Source organism: Euprymna scolopes, chromosome 21, assembly GCF_053919585.1.
Source record: "Euprymna scolopes isolate OS-2025 chromosome 21, ASM5391958v1, whole genome shotgun sequence".
NCBI classification, from domain to species: Eukaryota; Metazoa; Mollusca; class Cephalopoda; order Sepiida; family Sepiolidae; genus Euprymna; species Euprymna scolopes.
The window spans coordinates 3,416,060-3,440,876 of record NC_136502.1 but is presented as its reverse complement, the minus strand read 5'-3'; the positions used below and the strand labels follow the sequence as shown (position 1 = coordinate 3,440,876).

General features: G+C 37.4%; 1 protein-coding gene across 1 annotated transcript in view; it reads right to left on the bottom strand.

Annotated features, from left to right (window-relative positions):
* The window catches only part of LOC145241971 (uncharacterized), a 161,247-nt gene that overhangs the window by 72,498 nt on the left and 63,932 nt on the right, over nucleotides 1-24,817 (bottom strand). Inside the window, exons 2-5 of the mRNA XM_080104839.1 lie at nucleotides 16,923-17,160; nucleotides 11,888-12,023; nucleotides 5,977-6,146; nucleotides 639-1,030 (exon numbers count right to left, since the gene is read on the bottom strand). Coding sequence (XP_079960965.1) covers nucleotides 639-1,030; nucleotides 5,977-6,146; nucleotides 11,888-12,023; nucleotides 16,923-17,160 — 936 coding nt within the window. The remainder of the gene's footprint in view (nucleotides 1-638; nucleotides 1,031-5,976; nucleotides 6,147-11,887; nucleotides 12,024-16,922; nucleotides 17,161-24,817) is intronic.

Below are 24,817 nucleotides of genomic sequence, written 5' to 3'. Positions count from 1 at the left end.
AGTTTTTAAAAAAAATGTCACTTTCAGGCGTACATGAAAATAAAATATGCCTTCTTTGTCTTCCAGCTAAGATTCAACGGTAATATCTGGTATAATATCGTGGACTTTCCATTTGCGCTGGGCATCCATACAAAGTAGCATATACTGATCTCAGATGTTTGAATTATTGTGGACTTATCCCCCCCTTTTTTAAATGGCAGGTGAGAAAATCTTTGCATCATCATAAAATTTCATTTTCTTAGTTAAAAATAAAACTACTGGATCAATTTAGGTGATTTTTGGAATATGACCTCTTTGTTCCATGATGAATACATATCAAAGGTTTTTGTGTACGTTTTTTGTTTTTTAATTAGGTTGAATTCTAAATAAGAACTGAATTTTGAACAGAAATTCACAGCTTATGAACTGCAACAAAAACACCTGAAGAAGAGCGCCGAGTAGAACCAACGCAAGAAACTAAAAAGCAATAAAAAATAAAGACAACATCACGTATTACGTCATAAAAAAGAAGTTTCTTTCTCATTTACCTTTCAAGTTTCTAAACATTAACTCAGTCATGTAATCAATTTTCCTAACCCTAACCCCTGATACCAGTGGCGGCCCCACTCCCCCATTTGAACAACATTGTGGATTCCTACCCTAATAGCATTTGGATGTCTTCATCTCCGTTGCCTGCGGGAGAGTCGGCTGCAATGCGGGTGTAGGCCAGCGTGACTGTCTGCTTCTGTCTGCCCTGCCTGTAGCGGACGGTGACCATGATAACGGTGCCTAGCAAACAGAAGAAGACAGAGAAGACGAGAATAAGACAGCCGACAAAGAACCACGTCTGATGGCTGCCGCCCAGCTTTGGACCAAGCGAGGTCATATCGGGTCGGATCAGTTGAACCTTGTGGGGAGAGTCAATTGCATTTGACTCTGCAGTTGATGTTACACTGTCGTAGGTAGAACTGCTCTCGTCGCCATCAACACTGGGTGCAGCAAAAGCAAAACACCGATTCTCTGGACAACAGCAGATTTCGGAGGAATTTGTCTGAAAAAGAAAATTAAAAATTAAAAAAAAGATGAAATTTAAAATATGAGAAATGTAAAACAAATAAAAGCCAGATATTAAGATGTGTGCATTCAGTTTATACATTTAACAATAAAATACCAATTTTAATCTGAGCATGACAAACTGATTGTTTTTTGTTCAAAATCCTTACTATATTAAAAGACAAAAATAAAGAAAAACTCGTATGATGTACATAGCCATTAAAAACAAAAAGATAATATTCCATACGTAAATTGTAAATTGATCAAGTAATTTTTATACAGAAAATTATTTTTAACCGATTGGTGGACATTGTAAACATTACAACATAAATCTAATATGAAGTAGTAGAGTTATTTCCCTTGGTTTCTTACAAAATATTTTTCAAACTGGCATGTAAAAGAGTCACTCTTCAGACACTCATAAAATTTCATTTTTTATTTAAAAATAAAACTACCTGATCAATTTATATAATTTTTGGAATATGATTTTTTTGTTTTTAGAATTCTTTTTTCTTTTTTTTTTATTTAGGGAGAATTCGAGACAAGAATCAACTGATCAACCTAGGAAGCCTTTTATAAAATTGATTTTTACATCATTCCAAAGTAGAAGCATAACTAAGTAAATAAACTCTTTGTATTATCTTTAGGATATCTCTTCAACTGGAATAACCAAGACACCTGAGTACAGTTAGCCAATGGGATATGCAAGTCTATCATAATTTCATAAAAATAATCACCAAAGGATTTCACACTTTTCCATTGATTCAACTCAAACGTTTTTTGGGCTTTAAGCGAAGATTTAGAAAAAATAAAATTTTGTTCAATTTGACAAAGGAATTAAATGCCGAAATAAATGTCTGAAGTTTTGAGATAAAGATCATGCTTAAATTATTCAGACTATTGTTCATCTTGGATATTATTCACACAACATTTCGGTCGATGTAACCTCCAAGTTTCTTCAGGTGTATCTTGTCGAACTCTGGAATCTGATGTTCTTGCAGAAATAGAAGACGACTCAAGCATAAGGGTTAACAAGGTTGTTAGTGATGAACAACATCTTAAGAGGATTGGAAATGTGTGAAATGGACAGAATTGGATTATTCAGGCATTTGTTGACATTGGACTCTAAAATAATTATGTTATAGTCAGCTGGAAAGCAACCCTATGGTATTGTGAATAGTTCTTGAAAAGAAACCTTTTTTCTGAAAGTTCTGGATACACAAAGGAAGAATTTTTTTTTTAAATGGAATTCACTCCAGACAAGGCATAAAGCCACTTGATGTAAGGAGCTAAGAAAAAGAAAAAGCTACTACTTCAAGATGTAAAACTAGCCAATGATAAGTGCAAGATGAATGGATTCTGATTCAGAAAACAGTCAGATACATCACTCATGGAATGTGAGAACTAAAGCGTCATATATGGAGGTTTCACACACACACACACACACACACACACACACGATCATCTAGATATGTAACTCTTGATCGTCTAGTGATTGTTTAAACAGAACATAACAATTATAACATTAAGAGAGACAAGCCGCGCATGCGTGGTCCCCCTCTGGTGCTGCATGTGAGATGACGCCACAAAAAAATAGTGAAGAAATGATGAACGTGAGAAATATGAAAGGCCAACGTTACCTTCACATTTTCCTCAAGTTTTAGAAAAATCTAATGGATGGGGCAAAAATTATGGGGTAAAAAGTGTCATTTTTTGCAATTTGGAGGCATTTGTGACACCTTTGGAGCTCCTGGGAACACTGAATCCCAGTGAAAATGAACAAACGGTGCAATTTCATGCCTTACGACATGTATATTTGAATTCAACACCATGGAAAACCACTATATAGACATAAATATCAAGTTTTTGAGTAATATGAAAAAAGAGCTCCAAAAAGGCATGTTTTTTTTAGCCCTGAAAGTCCCAGAAGAATGCGAATCAGAATTTTGCCAAGGTCACCCATACCGAATTTATATTAAGAACAATGGCCTCCAGATTTTGGTCAAGTTCCAGGAAAATCTCATGAATGGATCAAATGCCATGTGGCAAAAAGTGTAATTTTTGGCTATTTTTAACCTCTTTTGAGCCTCCTAGTGATACCGAATCCCAGTGTAAATGGATAATTTTTTTTTTTTTATTTTTTTAATTTTTTTTTTTTATTCAATTTTCACCCCAAACAAGGCACAGTGCCACTTTGAAGCAGGGGGCTACTATCAGGGACTTAATTAGCAGGGGCATTATGAAGGGAGATGAGTAGAAAGATGTATGTTCACATTACACTTGAACTTCTGCATATCAGTACAGTTGGGAAAGCAGAATGCCGGATGGGAGTTCCAAAGACCCGCAGTTCTGGGGAAGAAACTATTGGAGTAAAAGGCTTTCTTGCACCTAGGGATCTCTACTGTAAAGGGATGAGACTCAGTAGCTTGTCGGGTTTGTCGGGGGTAGTTACGTCGGGGAGGTACAAGTGTTTGCAGTTCGTCAGAGCATTCACCATTAAAGTATTTGTAGAACAGGCAGAGGGATGCAACATCATAATGGTGGTTTCAGGCCTTAATACATGTATATTTGAGTTAACCCCCGTAAAAGCCACTACATAATCAGACATATTAAGTTTTCATTGAGAAATATGAAAAAAAGAGCCACAAAAAAAAAAAAAAAGAGCGTTTTTAGCACCGATAGTCCCTGTAGACGCAGTCCAGAATTTTTCCAGGGTCACCCATACTGGATTTATATTAAGAACAATGGTCTCCACATTTTGGCCAAGTTTCAGAAAAATCTAATGGATGGATCAAAAGTTATGGAGCAAAACGTGTCATTATTCGCAATTTGGGGGCATTTTTTTTTTTTTTTAACCTCTTTTGAGCCACTGGGGACGCGCAACAGGAATTTTTGCAAAAAAAATTTTTTCACTGTGCCCATCTATTTAATGAAATACAATTTGTGGCAAAATTTCAGGAAAAACTAATAAACAGTTATCCGGCAATCATCACGGACGGACGCCACTGAAAACATAGGTCCCTCTCTGATAAATTGGGGGACCAAAATAACAGTCTCTTGGAGTTTACATCATCCAATGACAAAAACATACCTGCTTCATCTTGGGTCGATCTTGATTTGACGAATCCTCAGAAAAGCTACAAACAAAGATTTGTACGGTGGGATTTACTTTTTTTTCAGATGTTTTCCCGGTGGGAAAGCTGCAATGCTGGTCTTAGACTTACTATCAACATTTTCTAGTCGGAACCATTAAACTGCCCACGACCGTCCTTCCCCTAACTACTGACTGGATCTGCTAACTGACTCCCAACCCTTCACCAACTGACACGTGTATTTTTAAATGTATCTCGTTACGTCATTTTGTTTATATTCTAATATTTTTTGTCACCAAGTTAACATTTTTGTCTGCGTTAAATTATTTTATCTGTAAATATTTATTTCGCTTTGATAACATTCTTTCTGGCATTTTATTTTTACAAATGTGATACTATAAAGTGGACCTGAGGTGGACTTGAGCCAATAAGAGCTGAGAGGGGAGGCAATAGACAAAGAAATAGGAAACGTTCTACAATCAACAATAGGAAGTAACAAACAATGAATCGCTAGGTATTTTTAGATCGAGCCTTTTTAGATTTGACACTGACAATCGAAACCTACAGATAAAACAGGGAAGGGCAGCTTCTGGTAGGGGACCTCAGATACCAATGCAGAGGAGACAGTCAGTTGACAATTAGATGCCGTTTACGGCAGATGGGAGTTGATAGCGACAACAGCTGGACAGTTTTTAGAGTTGAGTGCGAAACAGAGACAACTGACAAACGAACGATAGAACGGGGAGAAGACACACAAGTCCAACCGTCCATGGCGTTTGTGTTTTTCCTTTGTTCCACGATTTATTTTATTTCTACTTTTGTGAAACCGTGTGTGTTCCTATCGACAATCGCCAGCGAGAAAATGACAATCCGGCCATAAGAAGAATAGTCGAACGAAAAAATCCACGATACACGACGTTGGGAGTCGGCGATATGTCGGGGCCACGTACGTCCAGTCACAAAATTTAACAAAGCCACCCTCATCTCTATGTTAAGAATGGCTTTCTGTATATATATGTGTACACGGAGTTTGATTTTTCTTTTTTTAAATAAAAAAAATTCTGTATGAATTTGGATGAATTTTACTGTGTACATTAAGTTTTTGTGTAATTTTCTTTTTTAATCTTAGGGATTAATCTAGAGAAGCACCATATATTCTTTCCGGTATTACGTTGTTTCTTCTCCCCATGCAACGCTGGATTTCTAGTCGGCGATCTGTCGGGGTCACGCACGTCTGGTCACAATGTGAAGGACAGGTAAAGAGCTCTTAAGGGGGGAGGCGACCTCAGATACCAACGTAGAGGAGACAGTTAGTTGACAACTAGATGCCCGTCACGCCGGATGGGAGTTGGACAGTTCTAGAGTTGACTGAAACAGAAATAGAGACGAACGTAACATCGATAGAACGGGGAGAAAACACACACAAGCCCAACAGTCAATTATATGTGAGCATTGGCGTTTGTGTTTTTCCTTTCTTTGTTCCACGATTTATTATATTACTACTTTTGTGAAACCACGTGTTTTCCCATTGATGTTTGCCAGCGAGAAAATGACGATCCGGCCATAAGAGGAATAGTCGAACAAAAAAATCCACGACACACATCGTTTGGAATCGGCGATCTGTTGGGGGCCCACACCCGTTGGGTCACACAAATAAAAAAATGATCATCATGATTGTCGACGAGCACACAATAAAGGAAGCGAGAGTTATGAGGCGACCGAAAGTAAACCCAAGACTTTCTATTTTCTTTGTGGCAATTTTTAGCGGTAATGTTTTACAGGATGAGAATGGGCTTTGGATCAGAGTCGAGTATCTACCATGAAAAATTGTGTAAAACATTTGTTTACTTACGTTAGTACACAGAGTGTGAGTGCCTATAATGTTGTAATAATCGCACATCTCCATTGGTTGACACGAGTAGATTTCAGTGATGAGCGACAGGCCACTGGGCGTGGTGATATTTGTTGTATTGCGGACACACCAACCATCTTCTACCGTGCATTCAGTTATCGAAGTCCCTCCTGGAAAGAAGAGTTAAAGAAAACTAAAAGAGAAAGGGTTAAAGAATTTTTTGTGCTGATTAATCATTTATTTATCTTTTTTTTTGTAATATTTTTGTTCGTATACACTGCTGGAGTGCACCTTTCCCCACATCATACCTTCTTCGGGTATATCATTCAGCCGCTGTTGATTATTTGTGTGCATATAATCAGGTCGCGTATTCTTGGATTTATCCGACTCGTTTGTTCCAGGAACTGGATTTGAATATTTAGCAACTGATAACATCTACAATTAATGATTCTCCGTTAAATGAAGCAATGAAACTTTCAGTCATCATACATGATGATGCTGCCACGTTTAAACATTTGTTCATTGTTGATTGCCACAGCAATTAGAAGGACCACCTATATATATATATATATATATATATATATATATATATATATATATATACATACACACATATATATATATATATATAAAACGCAAACGTGGCGCCGCGTTTTTGTATATCCAGCAAAAGCTTTTTTCGTTGGAGCTCTCGGGAAGGAGGGGGTACTATTTTTTAGAACTTTTTATATACTCCCTAGATTATAATATCTCCGATTTACCAACGAAGGTCGTCTATCTTTTATTTGAGCGACTTTTACAAAATTCACTCTATTCCTTCCTGTCGCATGTTTTTCGTATAAAAGCGAAACTAATCGAAAGCAAAGGCAGATTCCTATTCATTTGGACACTCCCTTTTTGTGGGAATTGGTTTTCCCCAACATCGTTGGGAAACAAATAGATGGAACTGCAGAAAGCTGAACTGGCCTTCAGCCAACCTTCATTTCACTCATTCACTTAGCAAGTCAACTTTTTGATTAACATTGCTAAATTTGAACGCTTTTCACTTCCTGTCGCCTCGTAGCGGTAAGATATCACATTTTCTTTCACTTTCTTTTCCGCCTTCGCGTCACAGGTTCAAGCTTGCCTGCCTACTACCACATTTTTTTTTCACACCTCCAAACACTAGGTATCCCTGCTAGTAAAGAATAGGGGGTTTTCTATAACCACTATGTCCATACACATAAGAGAGTTACTCTTTGCCTACTGTTATCTACTTTTATATAAAAGGCACTGTGCGTATGTACATGCGAATTCGTTCCTTATGAACTTTGAAATGGCTCGGCTGATTTTTATAAAATTTCACACAAATATAATTTATGTATCTGGAAGTGTTCTTAGATAGGTTTTGTATCAGAATGCCTCTGATAAGTATTGAAAATCAATAACCAAAAATCTGTTTAAAAAAGGAAAAGTTTGATTTTAACCAAAGTTAACACCTTTATACAGCCTAACATCATAAGTGCATTTAAGTTTTATTACCACACAAGCAGAACGGCCACGGCATATAAAAATAAACAGTAGCTTCTTTGATAAGCAGGGGCATATTCAACATAAATGTTTCTGTTTAAAGCACAATTAAATCATGATATTTGATTTTTGAATTTTAAACTTTAATTCAAATTATCATATCAAAATAATTTTATAAAATCAATAGAGGCCTCTCTACAGTGCAATACAGATTTTGATGACAAATGCTGCATGGAGCATTCATCGATCCTTATTCAATTCTGGGCAATGTCGGGTTTCTCTGCTAACTCACCATAGAGTGACTTTAGACTAGCTGAATAAAGGTGCTATGATATGTATTAGATTGCACTGCGAGTCGAGGCCACCACAGAAAGCCCAACCCCTTAACATTTATTTTTTATTCATATGGAAGTCACCACTTATCAAGGCACGGAGGCCACTCGGGGATAAAGGTTATTGTGTTTACAGTAATCAATGGGACAATATCGTAGTAATCGTTAATAATGGGGATCTGATATCAGATCCCCATTATTAACGATTACTACGATATTGTCCCATTGAAGATGGTTGGAGGCTACATCACCCAAAACGTTGTAGAAAAAACAACTAAGATAAGAACAACAGTCCAAACAATCAAAAAAATAATTAGTTTCCGTTTAGTGTTCAGGTCGTAGAAAGTATTTTGTTTCAAAGTTTTGTTTTACAAGTATTTTCTGGTGATTTAATGCCGAATCCAGTCATTTTAGTAAAAGTATCACAAATCAACCTAGTTTAGGAGACCGAAAAAACAAAACAAACAGGGAATCATAGGGAAATTCTCTTCAATTTCAGGATGCAATATTTTGTTTATTTATTTTTATTTTTCAAGAAAAGCGGGAAACAGGGAGATAATTCCAAAGTCTGGTAATTTGAGGGAAGAAACTATTAGAGTAGAAGGCTTTCCGGCATCTCGAGACTTCAACCGTAAAGGGATGAGATTTTGTTGCATGTTGGGTTGGTTGAGACCATACGTTGAAGACACATCTGTTCCATCGTGTGCTGCAATGGCATCAGAAAGCGTTTTACAAGCAAAATATACTTGCTCCATATCTAAATTCTCATCCATCTCCAATTTTTTTTAATTTTTTAATTTTTCTTTTTTACAAATAAGTCTCCTATTATCAAGGCCAGATGCCATTCAAGGATAAAGGTTAATGAATGTACGGTAGTCAATGAGACAATCTCGTAGTAATCATTAGTAGTGGAAATTTGGTAAATTGGAATACTTAAGGGGGTGGCTCATCAAAAAACTTGTTTACGTTGGACTTGAAGATGACCATATTGTAGTTAGCTGGAAAGCACGCAAATGGAAAAGGGTTCCACAGGCGTGCAGTTCTAAGAAAGAAGCTTTGTTCATGGAATCTACGTTTCAGTTTAGGCACAAATAAAGAGTGGGGGGAATTTATTGATAGTGGTTTCAGCTAGACGAGTGTTTCTTTGTACACAAACTTTTCCTTTTTATAACCAGTAATTGCCACTTCTTATGTATGCAATACTTCTTTTTTTTTTAAAGAGTTTTCCAATTTAGTGAATAAATTTTTTATCTCTATTATTGAATTGCGTTCCGTCTGTTTTTACATTTTTTTTTAATTCAATTTTCACCCTAAACAAGACACAGTGCCACTTTGAAGTAGGGGCTACTGTGGGGAACATAAGTTGCAGAGACATTATGAAGGGAGATGAACAGCAAGATGTCTGTTCACATTACACTTGAACTTCTGCATATCAGTACAGTTGGGAAAGCAGAATCCCGGAAGGGAGTTCCAAAGTCTAGCAGTTCTGGAGAAGAAACTATTGGAGTAGAAGGCTTTATTAAACCTAGGGATCTCTACTGTGTAGGGACAGGATTTAGCTGTTTGTCAGGGGTTTGTCGTCAGAGCATTCATCGTTAAAATACTTGTAGAACAGGCAAAGGGATGCAACATTTCATTGATGGGACAGAGGCTGAAGCTTAGATGACAGTTCAGTACCTATTAGGTTGAACCCTGTCCAAGAGTGAGAGACTAGTAGCAGATGCACCAGTCCAAATATGACAACAATACTCCATACATGGGCGAATAGTGGCCTTATAGAAGTGCAGGATACTTTCAGGTGTCATTAGTTTTCTAGCACGGTAGAGGGAGCCCACCTTGTTCGCAACAGCCTTGGCAATGCTCTCAATGTATCTGTTCCAACGAATGCTCCCTGTGAACGTTAGGCGAAAGCATTTAAAGGAAGTACTTTCAAGTAATGTGTTCTTGGCCATTGCTATTAGTGGCAGAGAAGGTTTCTTGTAGTTATTGAAGGAAACAAGTTTAGTCTTGGCAGCATTGAATGCGACCATCCATTTTTGTCCCCCATTCCACTACAGATTGGAGGTCATCCTTTAGTGTTTCTGCCATTTTGTTAGATACATATTCATTTGTTTTCCCCTAATACCTGTTATAGAGCGTGGTGTTGTTAGCAAATATACTCTGAGATGATTTTATCAAGGAGGTCATTTATGAATATTAGGAATAATAAAGTTTCAAGGATAGACCCCTGAGGTACTGCCACATTTATATCATATTGTTTAGATGTACAACCGTCGAGGACAACCTGGATTCTTCTATTAAGGATTTAATTACGTTATGTATTCTTCTAGTGATACCATATGATCTGATTTTCCTGAGAAAACCATCATACCATACCCTATCAAAAGCCTTAGATATATCTAGGGCTACCGTTCTTCCCTCCCCTGTTTTGTCCAGTGAATGGTATATACGTTCAGAGATTATACTTTGGATATCTGGTTGAAATTTACAGATTTTTTAATTAATTTATTATTAGAAGAAAATCTGACTAGATTGTGCTATGGATCATATCATGAAGATTCAATGTATTAGCTGTTGAAATGTATCTTATGATGTCAAAGCAGCATCTCTTTATGTTATTTGAGATTATAATGGAACTTTATCCAATGTTAAAGCAGATTTGAACTATTGTTGCTGATATAAATTTTCATTTACCACAAGATGATATGTTTGTACACATTTTTCATTTGAAGCAGTTTTGATTTATACAATGTGATAATTGTTATCTGGACTAACACATGAAAACAAATTTTTTAATTTCTAATAAACAGAACAGTCATGTTTCTAATTCATTTACATTTTATAATTAGACATTTTGAAATGAAAATAAAATTTTTGTTTGGGGTTAAGATTTTAGGGTTTAAATTCTTTATGTCTTCATAGTTTTATTAAAAAAAATATAATGGATGCGTATGATTAGTTAGAAGTACAGATGGAACGATTCGCACGTCTTGATTCCAATACATTACTGATTCTCTTTGAAATTCCCAATTCAGATTCATCAAAAACCTTTAAACATTTTGTTATAGAATTGTTTTTATTTTTTTGATTACCATAAAAACCAATCTAACATCAGCATATATTTTCACAAACAAAACAAATATGGTGAGGTGGGGTGGGAGAGTGATCACTATTAGACATGCATTTAATAAATGACCAGACTTTTTTCGTCTGGGCACTTTTATTTAAAGCACTCACATGAAACTAGTTTACAACTTCAGGAATCGGAATACAAAAGCTGGATTGTTACAAATGGTGAATTTCAAAAATGCAATCTGAACGCGAGAACATTTTAGAAGAATAATATGCAATAAAATTGTTTTAAACTCGGAAAAAATGCCACAGAAACGTATGAAATCCTTCAGACTGCGTGAATCATGCATCAATTTTTGAGGGGCATAAGAGATTCAGGAAGGCAGGGAGTCTGTGAGGGATGATGAGGTGTGGGAGGAGTAAGGAAGTCAGAACATTCTAGTTGATTGGCCAAATAAAGAATTTCATGGATAAGGACCATCGTGTGTCTATAGAGACAATAAGTGCACAGTTTGATGTCAGTGTGGGAACTGTACACACAATTATTCGTGAGGAACTGAAGACGTGGAAGATTTGTGCAAAGTTTGTTCCAAGGGCGCTCCATCCTTGTCACAGACTAGTTGATCAGATGGAGAACTCAGCAAACGTCTCCTTGTGTTATTCATGCATGAGAAATTGTATTTGTTGCAGTTGAACAGACGATCACCAACCACTAGATGACACAGTTCAGAGAAACAGTGATAATGCAAAGAACAAAAAGACCAGCGCAAGAGTTTGAGATTCTTTATCTCATTTATTCAAAATGAAATAATTTACTGATATCTTATTGTCCTAGGTGCTCCTCAGGCAAACTGATAAATCCACTAGTATGTATATATTTACTATGATTTATTCATGCAGTGTGGAAATTTTATCAAGTTTGTAAAAAAAAAAAAAAAGTGACAAGGATTAAATTCCTTTTTTTGAAAGTCCCCAAAATAGTAGCAGCAGCAGCTTACCTTGGACGGTTCCGTTATATTTTGTCCCCTGGTAACAAGTCGTCATGGCTGGTGGGACGGGGCCTGCTAATTTGTGGTCATTGCAATTATTCTTTTCACAGCAAAACAACTGACCAATATGGCCAGCGTAGGTCACCTGAAGAAGACAAACAGATTTAAATAAACCAAAGGTACACTGAGAGTAGGTTATATTTATACCAGTCAAGGATACGTCCTCGACACAGACAGAATCTTGGTCATTTTTGAGAAGGAATAAACCTTGTATCTGTCAGGCTCTTATGGGTAAAATGAGTTTATTGCTTACTGTCTGAGGCATGTCTACCAGGACATACCGATAGGAATGTCCAGGCAATTTTCCCCCAAAAAATCGATATACTATTACTAAGAGAAAAGAGAACAGACAACCTCTAGATTCATTGCTACTACAAATGTCATGTCATTGGTTTGTATTAGATTTTGACTTGGGCGGCATTCACCCAGGATGGGTTAAGCCAGCTCCTCCCATAGAACACACAGCATCATAAATGAATACAGACCACACATGACAGTCCACAGCAGTAAAGATAGTTACAGGCAACTTGTCCTAGAAACAGCTGTGAATCGGAGATAGGCTTGACATCAGTTAACCACGTCATTAGCTGACCTCCCGGGCATCTTTACCAATCTCAGAGTGGTTCTTGCTTTGTGGATGAACTCTCCTGCGTTGCAGCACGCAGTGTGGCCAAACCAAAAAAGTCCCATCTTTAAAAGTGCTAAGTTAAAGGAGATGATACCACATTGAGTCTAAGGGTGTACCGATTAATCGACATGTAATCGACCACTTTGCCGATTAATCGGTAACCGATTATTTACTTTTCTCTTTCCTATTAAATTTAAATCATTTCATCACTGCCAAGTGACTCATCAGATAGCCTTGACACATTAACATAGTAACTGCTAATTTAACTTAACATTTGTTAATTACTATTATGGCTTTTTAAAATTACAAAATACAATTTCTAATTCTTAAATGAACATAATTAAACAATTAGATAAGAAAAAAAAAAAAAGAGAGAATAACTATAAGCTGAACTGCTGCACCTGCTGCTCTACTACCTCTTCTAGTCTTGCCGCCTGCCTTCTCTGCTCTCAGTCTCCTCAGTATTTAAAGTTGAATACTTATAAATTGTAATGTAAAAACATTTACACTTTCTCTATTGTCATGAAGCAGCATATTCCTCATAGGTTCATACACATGACCATCTGTACTAAAGAGCCTCTCACCCTCCAAGATGAAGATGGTGCACTTAAATATTTTGAAGCCAGTTTACTACGCAGTGGTAAGGTCTCCTGTGTCTTCTTCCACCACTGAAATGGAGCATCACCTCTTGTGAGTAGTTATAAAGCTATATAATGATCAAGTTATTTTTTGCACTTAACCATTAGGGATTTACTCCTTTTGAGTTTAGATTGTGATTCTTGTATTTCTGTTGCAAGGTTTAACTCCGCTTGTACCTGCTCTAAGTTTTGATTTGTTATTGTAGGCTTATTTGAAGCTAATTCATCAAAAAGGCTTGAAAGAGATACAGTTTTACTTTCAATTTGATCTTCCTGACCCTCAATAGAGTTTGAAGAAGTTATCCTGCTTCATTATCATCAGTAGAAAGATGGAGAATCCAATTCTCAGTGTTTTCCATGGAACCCATTTTTAACTTGTGGAGGAGAGGGTGTTTTTCTAACTAGTCTGTACTTTCACCTAACAATTTAAAAAATGCAAAACAAATGATTTGTGCCACAAGCATTGAAGGACAACTGAAGTTTCTTTCTCTGTATATGTTTGACTGGAGAAGAGGTTGAGGGAACCACCTCAAATGGATGAATGTGATCAGTGCCAAGTGAAGAATTCAACAGAAATACTAAAGAAATACCAATTGTATAAAGAACTCTATTGTTGATAAAATGCAGTTTTTACTTTTATTAAAATCAAATTGATGTTTAACATGTACGTTTACTTAATTACATCGCCATGATGAACAAAGTGAAAAATACTGCATAAAATCATTACATTTTCTTGAGGATACTATTTAAGAAATACATGGTGTAAAGAGCTGACATTTGGATATAGCATTCTACAATATGTGTAGAGAGCTGACATTTGGACATAACATCTTACGATATGTGTTGATTAGACATGCAATATTCCAGATCATTTAATAGTTTTTGTGATATGATTTTGAAATTAATACATGTTTATGACATTTGGTACTTTATTTCCGTCACCAAAATTTAACACATCAGCATTTTTATCGACCTATAATGAAGTTGCAGCTGGAATTGTTTTAAAAAAAAAAGAAATAAGTATAATAGTCATTATGTATAGAATTATATTAAATGTTTATATTTTATTCAGTTTTATTTGATGATACATTAAAAATTGTCCATCAATGCAATTTTGCTATTATAAATGATGCAATGTTCACTTTTCACACCTCAAAAATGAAGGCCAAAATCAAAATAATTGTACTTTTACTTCCTACTAGCGGGGGTACCCAGCGTTGCCCGGGTGTTTGTAGGTGTGTGTGGTGTTAAATAAAAAAGAAACCGGGGTGAGGGGGTAGCATCAAACCCGAAGCCCTGAGGCGAAGTTTGAAAATAAAATCGGCCAGCCAGAATGAGTTAGTGAAAGATGGTTGAATTTATTTAAGAACCAAATTGACAGGTGCGCGCCCGGAAATCGTTGATCGTTACGACGACGACGACGTCAATGACCAGGTTTGTTTGTTATAAGCGAAGTAAAAAAAGAAAACAATGTTAAAACTTAAGCGGGGAAAAAAACAAAAAAAAAAACTAACGTAAGGCAAACGAACGATGAAAACAGAAAAACGAACACGTGAAAAATGGCTTAAATAAGCCCGTTTCGATATTAAAATTTAAAAAATCAGTGGGTACCCGGGTGTTTTTGGGTGTGTGGTCGGGGGTGGATAAGCGAAGTAAAAAAAAACAAAAAAACAGAAAAACGAACGTTACATGAAAAATGGCTTAAATAACACTGGTTCAATATTTAAATTAAAAAAAAAAAATCGAAAAAAAAAAAGACATCTCACACCACGATTCGAACCCAAAACGTTTAGATAATGAACCAACACGCTAATCGACTAAGCTAACGTGACATACATGAAATTTGTTCAGTTTCTAAACTATTTAAAGTAAATCAGGTCATGCCGTCATCTGGCGCATGCGTAGAACCGCTCGTCGTCACGAGAAGGCCGTTTTTGAATCACGAGTCTGGGAAAGTAGACGTACACAAGTTTTTATTATTTTGATCGGATGAAAAATTTGTTTCAATTGATAACCTTAATTGTTCAACAATGGTAAGGATTCCAATAAAGACAGAAATATTAGAATTAGATTTGATAACTTTTGACAGAAATACCCCCCCCCCCGAGCTTAATTTGTAGCCATTATCACTGATATGGTTGATGTTCTATAACTTGCTTCGTTCGTGATTTCTTCAAACGGACCTAGTAACAGGATATTTTTTCAAACAAATCCCCATTGGTAAGTTGTTAAGAAAGGAATCATACCAACCGTTTCCATTACAAGAGCTTTTCGTTGTTCGTAATTTATTTTCAGCATATGTTGAATTCCACCATGTGATCACATCTTGAATGAGTTTGCTTTTCCAAATTAAGCTGATCCTGTATTTCTGTTAATTTTGTTAATTGCTAATAGAAAGCGATTAAAGTGAGAAACTGTATTTCTGTTAAATGATGTAATGGTTGTCTTCACAGCCTGAGTTACAATCTATGATAGTTATTCGAAATCATATTCTGACATTAGCAACTATATTTGCTACTGAATCCCGCAAAACTAAGAAAATTTTATTGAAGATTTTATGCTCATCCAGAACATTGTGCCATTCTTCACTTATTATTGCACCTATGTGTTCACCAGAGAATGGAATCACTAAGCATAGGTCTGCATTGTTTAAAGTCATTTGAAAACCAATGACCTGTCAAACTCCGAAAAGGAGCATTATCTTTTTTAGCTATCCAAATGTCTGTAGTTCATGAAATGTTGCTAATTTCAGTAAGAAACAGCTGAATTTTTGTTTTACGTTTGTAAATATATCGCAAATTATTTTGCAGTCAAGTATGTTTTTGATGAAATGCTGTAATTTGAACAAAGTTTTGCAATAAGCCAATTAAATCGAATGTCAGATGTTACAGAATATGGTTAAATATCAACAGCAATCTTTTCTTTTATCAGATAATGAATCTCTTCTGATCAGTGATCATTAATATCCCAAATTTCTTTTTGACCAATATTGATTCTATAGTAGTTTCGTGTTTCACTGGAGATTCGTAATAGCTGCCACTTTTTCCTGGAATGTTTGTCCCTGAATATTCATTGTGTTTCGTTTTCTTATTTGCAACTTTTGCTTCTTTTGAATGAACCTTTCTAAGATGGTTTAACATATTAGTCATTGTAAAATTTTTTTGCTAATTTGCCACCCTTTCATGTGATGGTTTGACTTAACTTGAAGACAAAGGTGAAGTAATAATTTTCTTTGACAGTGATTTAAAGTAAAAAAATAATAATTTGATAGGACGAGGAGGAGGGAAATTTTCATATGCTCACATCTATTTGTCTAAAATTCAAAGTACATTTGTAAATGTTAACAGCGCGTCATTTGATATGGTTTAGCGATCCATGTTGCTTCGATAAATTTTCACTGGCAAGCAAAAGAGTGGTTTAATTTGTCTTCATTTCCCATATAATTAATATTTGTATCATTTCATTTCCCATATAATTAATATTAGTATCATTTATGACCACAAAATTTGCTGATAAATTGGGATTAGAAAATCGACTAATTGACCGATTAATCGATTATCAGCCAATTTGATAATCGGTACATCTCTAATTGGGGGTCTATATTTCTTTATTGAATTCTACTGTTACAATGGATGTGCTGACCATGTTGCAATGGTATCCATTAAGCCAATTGTGCACCACCCTGCCGCCAAAAGTGAAAAAGAAGTTTTATACTTACATTGTATACGGGTGCTGTACCTTGCACGTGGTCACACAAATGATAGTCGTCGCAGGAAAACATAGTGTTGACCCCAGCCGAGTTATTATACTTAAACACAAGGCAATGAGTTGTTACAGATGTTGGCCCAGAATCAGCATTGCGTGTTGTAGCATTGCATACACGGCTGCGGGTCATCAAGATGTTGTCATAGGAACCAGTATAACAGTGTAACGTTGCATTCTCATGGTGATGTAATCTGAAACAGCCAAAGATGAAGAAAGGAAGAGGTTATAAAACAAAGCATCAATCATCTTTTTTTTTTGCAGGGGCATTATGAAGGGAGATGAGTAGAAAGATGTTTGTTGACATTACACTTGAACTTCTGCATATCAGTACAGTTGGGAAAGCAGAATCCCGGAAGGGAGTTCCAAAGACCCGCAGTTCTGGGGAAGAAACTATTGGAGTAAAAGGCTCTCTTGCACCTAGGGATCTCTACTGTAAAGAGATGAGACTTGCTAGCTTGGATTCGTCGGGGGTAGTTACGTCGAGGAGGTACAAGTGTTTGCAGTTCGTCAGAGCATTCACCATTAAAGTATTTGTAGAACAGGCAGAGGGATGCAACATCTCGTCGATGGGACAGAGGCTGAAGCCTAGATGACAGTTCAGGACCTATCAGGTTGGCGACTCTCTTTTGAACCCTGTCCAGGAGCGAGAGACAAGAAGCAGATGCACCAGCCCAGATGTGACAACAGTACTCCATACATGGGCGAATGGTGGCCTTATAGAGGTACAGGATACTTTCAGGCGTAAGTAGTTTTCTAGCACGGTAGAGGGAGCTAACCTTCCTTGCAGCAGCCTTGGCAATGCTCTCAATGTATCTATTCCAGTTCATATTCCCTGTAAACGTTAGGCCAAGGAGTTTAAACAAAGTACTTTCAGGCAATGTGTTCTTGGCCATTGCTATTGGTGGTAGAGAAGGTTTCTTGTAGTTATTGAAGGAAACAAGCTTAGTCTTAGCAGCATTGAATGTGACCATCCATTTTTGTCCCCATTCCATTACAGATTGGAGGTCATCCTCTAGTATTTCTGCCATTTCCTTGGATATGTGTTCATTTGTTTTCTCCTCATATCTGTTATAGAGAGTGGTGTCATCGGCAAATATACCCATCTCCGATACAATTTTATCAGGGAGGTCATTTATGAATATCAGGAATAATAGAGGTCCAAGGATAGACCCCTGAGGTACTCCCGCATTTATGTCATATTGTTTAGATGTACGACCGTCGAGGACAACTTGGATTTTTCTCTTACTTAAGGATTTAATTACATTATGAATTCTTCCAGTGATTCTATATGATCTAATTTTCCTTAGAAGACCATCGTGCCATACCCTGTCAAAAGCCTTAGATATATCAATGGCTACCGCTCTACTCTCCCCTGTTTTGTACAATGAACGGTATATACGTTCAGAAACTACAGTTAAGATATCTGCTGTTGAACGGGCTTGTCTGAATCCATATTGTTTGTCAGTCAGGAATTTAGCAGCTGTTAGGTGTTGGACTAGGGCTTGATTAACTAAGGACTCAAATATTTTGGCAAAAAGCGGGAGGAGGCTAATGGGGCAATAATTTAGTGGGTCAGTTCTTTCACCAGAATTCTTGAAGACTGGTACCACAGAAGCGGTTTTCCAGCAGTCGGGAAAGCAAGATTCGGTAAGGCATTTATTGTAAAGTTTGGAGAGAACTGGAGCAACCTCGGCAGAGCATTTTTTTAATAGCACAGCCGGGATGAGATCTGGTCCACATGCTTTTGAGGTGTCTAGGTTTTTTATAATAGCATGTACCTGAGAAGGGGTGATTTTCAAATCGTCTAGTGTGGCATCTGTTCACAAAGGAAAATCAGGGAGGGAATATTGTGCCGGGTTCAGTGTAGAGTTTGAGGCAAACCGACTGGCAAGCAGATTAGCCTTGTCAGTTGCCGTGCAAGCAATTTCATGATTGTTTGATAGTGGGGGAATAGTTGACTGCCCATTATTTACTACACTGTTGTAGATTTTCCAAAAATCCCAAGTTTCTAATTTCTGTGCTTCGATGCGTTTTCTGGTGGTTTCAGAGTAATCTGTCTTAGCTGTCTATCACTCTCTTATAATTATTTCTAGCTTCTATAAACTTCTGTTTATTTGAGATGTTGAATCTGCGGAACGCATGCTGCCTTTGACAAATGGCAGCTGCACAAGCAGAAGTAAACCATTGGGGAGAGTGGGGCTTGCTATAGAATTTCCGTGCAGGAACATGTGCTTTAATTGCAGTTTTGAACCATTCAGTGGTCTCATTTGTACACTGTTCCGCTGGAAGAGTAAAGATATTTTTTCCATGGGGCATCTCTGATGAGTTCCCTGGTGGCTTCCCAATCAGCCTTTTTGTAATACCTCGTTGTTTTGAGTAGTGGGTCTTCAGTTTTAGGGCGAGAATTTAAGCTGATTTCTACCATTATCACAGCGTGGTCAGCATTCCCGAGTGGGCATTTGTTGTACAATCATCAGGAACCGTTGTCAAAAAGAAATCTAGAAGTGAGGCATGCTGATCTTGCTGGTCTGGGAAGCGTGTCGGAAATGTAACCATCTGGGATAGGGAATGGGATATAGAGAAGTTATGTGTTGTGTTACCAGCTACGTCTGTGTGATTAGAGAATCCTAGCCAGTTATAGTCATATTTATAAATAGATATTTTTATATAGAGACGTACAATGTATAAAAATTGTAGTTTTGGAAAAAGAATGTGCCACTATTTTATGATACAAAAAATTGATTCTTTCAATTTTGTTATTTACTCCACAACTAAATATTGTAATTCTAAAAGAATCTGCATCAGAATCATCCTCTCCACACACACACACACATCTATATATATATATTATGTGTGTGTGTGTTACAATGAAACAGTTCTGTATGTGGATGACTATATATTCAAGCCCCCTTCTTTGTGTAGAGCACTGTCAGAAATGTACCTCATCCACTACTTAAATGGCTATAAAGTGAGGCTCGCCATTTGTTTCTTTGTAAATAAACAAGCTGCTCGAGCACTGTAAAAGCGAGAGTTTATTTAAAGGGACATTTGTTGAGATCATTTGTGAGCATCGATCCCATTGGCCGATGAGTAGAGCTGCTGACTATCAATGTGATGGTTGCAGGTTCAATTCATGGCTTGGGAAAGGTGCTAGTTTAGTCACACTGAAGAGTTGTGATACAACGAAACAGTACTGTATGCGGTTGACTATACATATATATATATATATATATATATATATATATATAGTGATGGTACATTTTAGTTATGTGGCAAAATCCAAGTGTAAAATTCAATTTTTATTCCAGAGTAGTTATAATTTTAATTTTATGACAAAAACTAAATCTCAAATGAAAAAAAAAATCATTTAGTCATTGTTAATACAGATAAAGAATTTATAAAAAAATAAAGTTTTATCAACAAACGAATTGTCAGATACAGAGGATAAAAAATTACTTTGTATTTTGTTTACAAAAATTTATTTTTAGTTGATACAATGAAAATATGTCCAATAAGGAGATAGGAGATAAAACTGTAAAAGTATTTATCTACATAATCTGGTTAATGTAGTGTCAGACTATATATTTTTTTTTTTTACATGGGGGTCACCACTTATCAAGGCACGGAGGTCACTCAGGGATAAGGGTTATTGCGTGTACAGTAATCAATGGGATAGTATTGTAGTAATCATTAGTATTGGGGGTTTTGATAGAGTGTCTTACTTAAGGGGGCTGTTTGTCAAGAGTTTGTTTATGTTGGACTTGAAGACATCCAAGTTGTAGTCAGGTGGGAAACAGACGAACGGAAAAGAGTTCCACAATCGTGCACTTCTGAGAAAGAAGCTCTGCTCATGGAATCTACGTTTGGATTTAGGCACAGATAAAGAGTGGGGAAAATTATTGACAGTAGTTTCAGCCAGACGGGTGTTTCTCGTGAAAGATTGGCAAGGGGGGACCAGAGATTGGAGCTCAGACGAGCACTTGCCATGGAAGTAACGATAAAACAACGACAGGCTCGCAACGTCTCTCCTGTGGGAGAGAGGCTGCAGGGAAGAGAAAAGGGTATCCCCCCCCTAAACCACGAAGTCTATTTTGTACTCTGTCAAGACAGGATAGGCTGTTTTTAGCAGCTTCTGCCCAGATGTGGCAGCAGTACTTCATCCTTTGACGTACTTGGCTTTTATACAGATAGAGAATTGCATCAGTAGTGAGATATCTTCTGGAGCGGTAGAAGGATCCAACCATTTTCCCAGCGTCCCTGGCAACAGATTTGATGTACGTGTTCCATTTCAGATCAGGAGTAAATGTCAAACCCAGAAGCTTGTCAAAACATGGAGCCTGCCCAAGACGAGAGCCATCCATTTCAATTGATGCCAGATGGGGATCAGAGCGTTGATGATGTAAAGATAGAAGCTTGGTTGGTTTTGGATGCATTAAAAGTGACCAGCCACCTCTTCCCCCATTGTACCACGCGCTCAAGATCAGAGGAGAGAGAATTAGAAAGAACTTTGTCATTTACGGCCTTTGATGTGTTGCCATAGATGGTCGTGTCATCAGCATAGATGTCAACGAATGATTTAAGTGTGTGTTTTGGGAGATCATTGATGTAGATCAGGAAGAGAGTTGGGCCCAGGATGGACCCTTGGGAGACTCCAGCATTAATACTGTGGGCCTCTGATTTCTGCCCATCAACCACTACTCTTATGAACCTATCAGAGAGAAATGATTTAATGATTGAGAAAACATTTCCAGTAATACCGTAGCTGGAAATCTTGTGAAGTAGGTCCTCGATATGTCAAGAGCAATTGCCCTGGAAAGGAAACCTTTGTCAAGAGATTCACTAATCCTATGTGATATAACCGTTAGCACATCTGCGGTAGATCTTGCAGAGCAGAAACCATATTGCATGTCACTAAGTAGGTTGTTTCTGTTGAGGTGGTTGACTATTTCTTTATTTAATATGGATTCCAGCAACTTACTCACGACACACAGGAGACTTATTGGTCTGTACTGAGAGGGAGATTACTTTTCACCTGAATTCTTAAATACAGGGCATACTGATGAGGTTTGCCAGGGTGTTGGAAAGCACTTCTCCTTAAGGCAATGCTTAAACAGTTTTGTAAATATGGGGGCAAGTTCTGGTTGGAGCTTTTTCAGCACTATAACTTGAATGCCGTCAGGGCCAGTTGCTTTACTGGAATCAAGGTTCTTGATTAGCTTAGCGACCTCACGCACAGATATTTGTATGTTGCATAGCGTGTTGTCTGTTATAGGAGGAAATACAGGGAGTTGATAGCCATTGTCGCATAGGGTAGAGTTAGCTGCAAAGTTCTTGGCAAATAGTCTGGCCTTGTCTGATGCTGACGAGATAACCTCAGGTCCATTGATGATAGTTGGGATAGAACACACGCTTCTGTTCAAGATCCTGTTTGCTATTTGCCAGAACTGGTGGGAATCAAGCCGCTGCTCAGCTACTTTGGATTTAACAGACTGAGCATATAGCTCTCTTGCATTTTTTATTACTCTTTTACAGTGGTTGCATGCAGTCCTGAAAGCAGCTTTAGTCTCAGTACATCTATTACGTTGGTAGCTATGGAAAAAGTGATTTCTGTGCGCGATGGTAGCAGCACATTCAGGGGAGAACCATGGCTGGCTGTTAGGTTTTTGCTGGAATTTTTTGGATGGTATGAATCGGTCTATGCCTACAATTAACCATTCGGTCAGGTCTGATACTATAGAGGACACATCCTTTTTAAACATGGAATGCAGAGGTAGGTTAGATATGAATGTATGGAAGCTATCCCAGTCAGCCATAGAGTATCGGTATACAGTACGGTGGAGAGGTGCGTCTGAAGACTTATTACATTTCATTTTTATCTTAACTGCTACAACATAGTGGTCAGAGGATCCCAGAGGAGATAGAACGGAACATGAACACAGCTCAGGGGAAGTTGTGAGGAAAAGGTCTAGAAGGCTTGCATATTGACCGGGTGTATCGGGCATACAGGTGGGTTCGTGAACAATCTGAGTGAGGTCATAGGCAATGACAAAATCATGACAAAACCTCCCCTCGTCATCGGTTTTATTTGAGTGGGTCAGCCATTCCACATTATGGACATTGAAGTCACAGCAAATGTGAATGTTAGCCGAAGGATGAGCAGAAAATATGTGGTCAATTTTCTCAGATATGCTCTTAAAGATAGTAACCCCACTGTTGTGGGGGTGATAGAGAGCAAATATAAATGCAGTGGTGTAAGCTAGTGCAACCCGAAAGCACATATAGGGTAAATTAGGGTCTTCTCTGGAGATATCCCTACTACATGGAAAGCCATCTTTGATGTAGGCACATATTCCATGCTCATGGCGATCTTGGGGGTCAGATTTAGATGTTAAGTTAGAGTATCCTTTAATTATGAATTCGTCTAGAGAAGTGGTTGGCCGTATGCCAGTTTCACTTAGAAAGAATATGTCCGGTTTCGTCTCATGTAATTGTGTTTCAACCTCTGGAAGGTTGGAACGTAGACCCCTGATGTTGGAGAAGGAGACCTGGTAGTAGGGGTCTACGTTGGAGGATGGAGTTCTACGTTTATTCGGGTTACTTTTTTGGAGATTTGTCATGATTGAGGTTTTGGGGTTTGTGGAGCAGGTCGGTAGACTTGGTTGGAGCAGGACAGAGAGGGAAAATAAGAGAGAAAAAGACAAGAATTTTTTTTTTTTGGCACATAAGGTAAAGCCGTAACAATTACCCACTAGTATGGCATCGAGAGGCCCTACCAGAAACTACTGTATGGTCCAGAATCCATTCACCAAATGGCAATACAGCAGCTCCGGTACTTTGTACCTGCTGATAGGACAGCCTCCTTAGTGGTTAATCCAAGGTTCGGGTCCCTGACTATCAGGCAGGTAACGTCAGCACAGATGAAATGTTTACCTCCAGCACCCTTACTAATGACATAACCACAAGGATAGACGTAGAAACAGAAATTTTCCGACATCTCAGGCTACTCTTTACAAAGTACTACCAACCTGGAAAGCAGCTTTTTCTTCACCCTTTGTCCGAAAAATCATTCATTGGAAATGAGGACTGAAGGATAAAAAAGGAGAAGCGAGAGTTACTGGAGCTGCCGATAACACATCCACATGCATTATCTACTCTCCATTGAGAAAAAAAAAAAAAGGGGGAGAAGGACTTATTAATATCTACTTAGTCTAAGTCCGTTGCCCCATTCCCGGCTTATTACGGTTTAACAAATGGGGTGACAATATTATCGAAGAGTCTTTATTCACACAGAACGCCCAACAACAATATATTACATATGAAAGATGCCACTGTGAAATTTCCACAGGTCCCACTACTTTCATAGAATACAAGAAGAATAACTGTCCAAGCACAAGTGGATTCCATAAAACAGTTCTGCACCAATTAAAAAGATTAAAATCAAGAGTTTATGACACTAAACCTTTTGATGAAAACTAGAATAAATATTCTAATATTTATTCTAGTTTTCATCAAAACCCATTACATGATTTTGATTCTAAAGTTTAAATTTTTGGAAATCTGTTTAATTGATGTTGCATGAGTATTGATCAACACACACACACACACACACACACACACACACACACACACACACACACACACACACACACACACACACATATATATATATACTGTATTAACAAAACCAAGACTTCAAAAAAGGAATTGGTAGCAACAAAAAGTGTATTTCATTGTAAGTTACAATTGTTTCAATACCGGTTGGACAATTTCAAGCATTATGTCGTTTGAAAATCTTCACATAACCAGCCTTTCTTCAGACTTCTTGAATAAAAAACATTTAACAATAGA